Source organism: Meleagris gallopavo, chromosome 11 (assembly GCF_000146605.3).
Source record: "Meleagris gallopavo isolate NT-WF06-2002-E0010 breed Aviagen turkey brand Nicholas breeding stock chromosome 11, Turkey_5.1, whole genome shotgun sequence".
NCBI classification, from domain to species: Eukaryota; Metazoa; Chordata; class Aves; order Galliformes; family Phasianidae; genus Meleagris; species Meleagris gallopavo.
The window spans coordinates 8,005,064-8,011,877 of NC_015021.2; the positions used below are offsets into that span (position 1 = coordinate 8,005,064).

At 35.6% G+C, this 6,814-nt stretch overlaps 1 protein-coding gene across 1 annotated transcript in view; it reads left to right on the forward strand.

Annotated features, from left to right (window-relative positions):
- LOC104912639 (calsyntenin-2-like) overlaps positions 1 to 6,814 on the forward strand; it is a 163,929-nt gene that overhangs the window by 104,739 nt on the left and 52,376 nt on the right. Inside the window, exon 5 of the mRNA XM_019618862.2 lies at positions 1,631 to 1,753. Within this exon, the coding sequence (XP_019474407.2) occupies positions 1,631 to 1,753 (123 nt within the window). The remainder of the gene's footprint in view (positions 1 to 1,630; positions 1,754 to 6,814) is intronic.

Here is a 6,814-nt window from a genome sequence, read left to right on the forward strand (position 1 = left end):
TTTTTAATAAGGGCATTTAGCAACAGGGCAAGAGGGGAAATGGTTTTAAACTGAAAGAGGGAAGATTTAGACTAGATATTGGGAAGAAGTTCTTTACTGTGAGGGTGATGAGACGCTGGACCAGGTTGCCCAGTGAGGTTGTGAATGCCTCCTTCCTGGATGCATTCAACGCCAGGTTTGTTGTGGGGCTGTGAGCAACCTGGACTAGGGGGAGGTGTTACTGCTTACAGTAGGGAGGCTGGAACTAGGTGATCTAAAAGGTCCCTTCCAGCCCAAGCCATTCTGTCATACTGCGATTCTTCTAAAAGGAGTCCAGAGGAAGGTCACAAAGATGATTGAGGGCCTGGAGCATCTCCCATAAGAGGAAAGGCTGAGTGACCTGGGTCTGTTTAGAGTGGGGAAATGAAGACTGAAGGGCAATCCAATTAATGTTAGTAAATATCTAAAGGAAGATGGAAGGCAGAAGCCAGGCTCTTCTTGGTGGTGTGCAGCGATAGAACGAAGAGCAATGGTCTAAAACTTGAACATAGAAAGTTCCCTACAAACATGCAAAACTCCTTTACAGTAAGGGTGACGGAATGCTGGAACAGGTGGCTCAGAGAAGTTATGGAGTCTCCTATGAAGATACTCGAGTTGTCTGGACACTGACCTGTGTGACCCATTGTAGAGAATCTGCTTTAGCAGAAGGATTGGACTTAGTGATCTCTTGAAGTCCCTTCCAACTCCTGCAATTCTGTGATTGTTCTAAATAATCCTAGCTAGTTAAATTTGATTTTTGTTTAAGTGTCAATCTTCTGTCTTGTCTTGAGATGGATGATTTCTGTTACTTCACCAGGTGTTTTTCTCAGTGTTTGATACACACAACTAAACAATATGTATGAAAATTATCTTGCATCTGGACTTGGTGGTAGTGTGAGAGACATGCTTAGCACAGTATTTACTGATGCCTGTGGTAGAACATGCTTCAAATTGCAATTTGTATTACTTCTATAGGAGTTACGAAAATGTAAAAGTCAGATGATGACTGTGTGATCTAAGTTGTGTTTTATAAGTGTAGCGAAGCTATGATGCTTACAAAATAGAAAGGAAGACCAAGTCATGTTACCATGTCAATAAATAGAGGATGGTTTTTAAGAGAGGGTCACATTCAAAACATTCAGGAGTAAGACAATCTGATGATGCATGGTTTATTCTCTGCAAGGTACAGAATACAGAAGTACTTTTAGGTATTTTTCTAAAGATGTAAAATGAGTAGTTGCCTGGAGTACAGTATTCTTGCCTGCCTTTTTACTTTCTTCTGAATCTTGGCAAAAGCTGTATGTCTTTGGACATTTTTTTAATTGGATCAGAGTTTTGCAACCAAAAGCAATTCCTTTAAAAGTATCTGACCATAATTATGTTGGACAGTTGGGAACACATTAAAAACATTTTGAAAATTGGCTCTTTATTTTGGTGTCTTTATTGGAGGGATGCCTGTACTGTCATTTGAATGTTTATAAAGAAACTTGGGCCTTGGAAGTGACTTTTGAATAGTAATATTGGATATGTGTTAAATGTTTTCTCTTCAAAGAAGATAAGATAAACTAGTGGTGTATGAACTATAAATTAATTGATCATTTTTCTTCTTTAGTGAACAAGCATAAGCCCTGGATTGAGACATCGTACCATGGAATCATAACCGAAAATAATGATACTGTAATTTTGGATCCTCCTCTTGTTGCTTTGGATAAGGATGCACCTGTTCCCTTTGCAGGTAGGAAAATGCATTAGCAGCAGTATTTGAGAGTATGGACTTGCATTATAAAGTTATTAACATTTATAAGAAATTAATTTGTTGAACAGAGAGAATGTAATCTGAAGTACATGTTTAGAGACTGTGTTTCATAGAATGATAGAATCAGAATGGCCTGGGTTGAAAAGGACCACAATGATCATCTAGTTTCAACTTGAGTACGGTTTGAATACTCAGGACTTGACCATTGGCTCATAGACCTTGAAATAAGATGTGTGTCTGTTTTTTTTGTTGTGAAGCAGAAGTGATTATAAAACAGTAGGCTTACACCATTAACCTTTTTTTAATGAAAACATGGGAATCATATAATGAAATTTGAATACATTTTACAGAAACTTGTCATTACAGTTGCCTAAAGTAATCATACGTAGTTAATTCTGTTTATAAATAATAACTTATTATCTTTCTGTGTCACACCCTGGTCCAAACCTGGCTGTGGGCAAATTCCATGAAAGATATTTAAAAGGAGCTCAAATTTTATATTACAATGTTAGTACTTCATAACTGTCAAGATTTGGACAGAAAATGTAATAGAGGTTTTGAAGATTTTTGCTAAGATTACTGTATGATAGATGTATGCTCTATAGAAGTTTTAACCTGTATTAACCCGACACTTATTCTGTCATACTGTGTACTTTAACAGAAAAGAGTACTTTTGCATATCCAGCTAAGTTTGCTCTTAAATTCTCTGCCTTATTAAGGGTATTTGCTGTGAAGATATGGGAATACGTTAAGGTTTTACAGCTGTTATAAAGATCCTAAAAACATCTATTTCTTAAAAATATTTTATTGTTTAAGAATATTTATCTTGCATAAGCAAAGGAGCTAGTGAAATATTCTATGAATAGCCTCAGAATGTTCTTGTGAAATACAATCAGGTTCAGGAAGCAGTAAGTACTTGGCCCAAAAAGTATTTTATAATATCATGTAAGAATTATTAGCTATTTTCTCCAAAAGCATATAATGGGATAAACTAATTTCATGCAAGACAGAGATTTACTAATGTTTTTATATGCTTAACTCCATTTTAAGATCAAGATTGATTTTTGACTCATGGTGCTCCCTGGTTCTTGGCCTCACAGAATATGTTTCTTCCTCAAATACATATTCATTGGGGGAAATTCAGTGGAGGACACTCAGGTGAATTTAGTCAGAGGTAAAAACCTCGAAGAGCATCTAGTATGGCCATAACAATCTGAGTACCCAATACTGTATATCAGTTTCAGTGACGTTGATTTACGTGCTATTGGAGAAGTAATCAATATGCATTCAAAGATAAGGAAGCTACCTCTAAGTGGGACATGCTAATTATAGTTAGAGCAGGAGTATTTCATACATAGATGCTCTCAGGGTTTCACAAACTATTTTTTAAGCGAAGAAACGAAAGAAAAAAACTAGTTTCCAAGTTATTTGTTTATGCGTTCATTAAGATGCTACTCTATTTTAAAATAAAAACTGTGGAATAAGATTTCATTTGATAAGCAGTTGTCTATAATATATTTGTGTAGTTTGTTGGTTTTTTTTTTTAGTTCTGTCTTTCACATGTATATGCAATTCATTCTTTCAAATGTTTGTGAAAAACAGTAGTAAATTTTATTTTTTCAAGGATTAATTTATGGAATCTTTAGCTACAGCTATTTAGGAATTAGATCTTTTCACAATTAAAAATCTCCTTTTCATTTAGGGGAGAGTCTTCTATTGGTATGAATACTTATCTTATTGCCTCTTTCACTTGTATTCCCTTGGGAATCTTATATGAATGTTACTTATGTGCTATTTCTACTGATACTTACTCAAAATGTGTGCTAATTGTTTGATAACTTAATTTGTTCCTTGTGTTGGGATAATCAACATATTTTTCTTGAGTTAATGATTTACCTTTCCTGTAGAATATCATCCTTTGAAATACTGAACTTGCACACACAGACTTGTGTGATTTAAAAGGTTAGCTTAGTTAATAGTTTTAATCTAGCTTCTTCATTTATTGATTTTTATTTATATTTCAGAAGCATTATGGGGTCTAGGAAGGAAAATACATGGTGTATATTCCCTGGCATTAATATTTCAGGTCATTTCCACTTACTCATTTGCTTTTGGCCTTATGGTCTACAGTCTAGACGTAACATTATAATTCTGACTGAACCCATTGTTCCCTCAAAGGGCCTGGATTCCCTATCTGTTTTGAAATACCCCTGTACATTCTTTTATAAAAGGCTCTTTAATTTGTTGAAGTAACATTTATTCTTATTTCTATCTTAAGTTTAGACTTTACTGTCATGCCATTTCATTTGGCTTCATAACATCCTTAGTGTTATTATAGGTCTCTGTGAAAAATTCAGTTTGTATGATTATATATTGTAGGAGCAAACTGAAAATGTACACAGCTGAGATTAGCGATACTCACTAGCCTGACATTTAGTAGTATTTTAATGTAGGATGGAGAAGTCCTACATTACATCCTACCCCTCACCATCTTCATTGCCCTTCTATGGACACACTCCAGGGCCTCAATGTGTTACTTGTAATGAGGGGCTCAAAACCGACCACAGTACTTGAGATAGGGCCTCAAATTGTACCAGAATTGTTCCAGAGAATCAGAGCTCTGACTGTTCCTTCACTTTTGCCCTATTAATATTTTTATTATTTAGTTGTTTGAAAAAACTTCAGCCTTTTGAAACAGTTTTCCATTAACTGTTTTTCCTAAAAATGGACTCTATCAATAATGTGTCAGGGCAGAGTTTCTGGCTTACACTTGAATATCTGCTTGGATCTCCCTGAACAAGATGTATTAAGCTTAAAAGTATGTAGTTTCTTCCTCTGGAGTTATAGTTGCTGTAATAGTTCAAATGAGGTTCCAGCCTTCGTTGCATCGCTCAGCTTGCCTTACAATGTAGGAAGAAGCAGTAACTCTTGCCATTTTCTATTTTCTCAGCTTTCTTTAATGCATTTAAAACTTAACATGAAGATGCTGCCCTTTCAGAAGGAACAAAATTTGGGCGCAACAAAGCTGTTGTGTCAATCAGGTCCTTAGTAAAAAGGAAGTTTGGTCAGAATCCTGGTTTAGATAGGGCCCACCCAGTTCCAACCCCCTGCAGTGGATGGGACGTCTTCTTTGAAATTTCAATTTTCAATTCTTTCAATCTCAAATTCAGTGCCCTGGAACCATGTGTCAGAGGTTTTATCTCCAAATTAAATCTGCATTATGCTTTACAAATCAAAGTTAGTTTTGAGGACCGAGATATCTGCAGATAGTGTAGCACTGTGGTCTCTGGGATTATAGTGATAACAAGATGTATGTTGCTAATAGCAGATGCTAGCAGAGAATGAGATTCTTTGGTTTTGTTTGTTTTTTTTTTTCCTTACGCAACAAATTCAGCCTTGACTTAAAAGAACCAAGAAAGGGCTGTTCATACCATTCAGTGTAAGATCTCAGAGTTCAGCAAGAGTACCCTGGAACTGGTCTTAGTTGTGTATTATTAGAGATCCTTTGAGCAAAGTACCTTCCTCCTTTCAACTATCGTGGTGCGCATACAGCATATGCATTTCATGCATTGCTTCTCAGCGAAGAATCTTTAATCTGCTCTTAGCAGCACTAAGTTATTAAGACATTTGGTATTTGTCCATGATTTTTATTTGCTCCCAGTGGTTTTGTTTTCTATACTAATTTTTCTGTTGGTTGTTTTTGTTTTGTTTTGTTTTCATTAGTTGTGGCTTATACCTGCTCTTAGTTTTTCTGTTTTCTCTTCTGGAAACTTTAACATTGCTCTGAATACTTGTGCCTCTTTTACTGTCTTGTCAAATCCTTCTAGCATTATACAGACGTTATGGTGCATGTCAATCCCCTTTTGACGGAGTGGTCACAAAAGAAAATGCATTCAGCGCTGCTTTTCTCTGCTCTCTTACATCTGAAGTAAAAATGATGACAGGATAAATAAATCTGTGCAGTTGCCCCCTCAATAGGTCTGTGTTTCTAGGGAGGATTGACAGGAAATATAGAAAACTCTTAATTTGGTCTCTGAAAATGCTGGCTGACAAATATGATCAGCCTGTTTCATAACTGGAGCGTGAAGAATTTCACAATATTACAGTGAACTGTCTTTTAGGCTCTTTAATTCATTCTGAATTGTGTGATAGAGTATATATAAAACCATGGTTCTTAGAACTATCATGATATCAGCATACCTGTGTCTTTTTTTTTTTTTGGTTATCCAAGTTTCTTCTTTCTATACACATAGTTTTGAAGGACAGTTTGAAAATACTATCATGAATTGTTAAATGCTTAAGTGTTAACATCCTGAATATGCAAGGTATCACAAAAAACAACAACAACAACAAAAAACCCAATGATGAAGAAACAGCAAGTTCTGTAGAAATGTAGAATAGGCCTTCTGTTCTCCTTTTAAGAAACATAGTCTTGGTTGTAGAATGGGCTGACTTATTATCTAATTTAGGAAAATCCATTTGGGGAATCATAAATATAAACACCAATCCAGTGGAATCTCTTACAAAGATGAAACATAAAACAGACTTTTGGGGTCAGTTGGAAACCACTTCAGGGCTTTGACTTGAATGGTTTTGCACTTAAGAGTGGTTCAGCTACAAACAAGGTGAGATCAGCTGAATCAATTTGACAATGGTATGTTTCTGTGATGGCAAGAAACTGTCACAAAATGCTGTACAACTTTGGAATGCTATTTTGAAAGGACAACTGTATATATTTCATTAACAGCAACTCTGTTTTATCAGTAATGTGCAAAAATGGGTCAGAAAAAAACCCAAGGCAGGGCCTTATTATACTTATGTTATTCCTGACAAATAGTTTTCTGTCCTAATCTTAAAGATCTCTACCAACACAGATACAACAGAATCCCTAGACAATCTCTTCCAGTCTTTACCATACTCACTGTTTTTCATGATGCTTAGCTTGAGCTTTCCATGCTGCAATTTTAGCCTATTAGATTTTGTCCTATTTGCTGGAGATAGGCAGAAGACATTATTCCCATTCTTCTTCTTCTTCTTCTT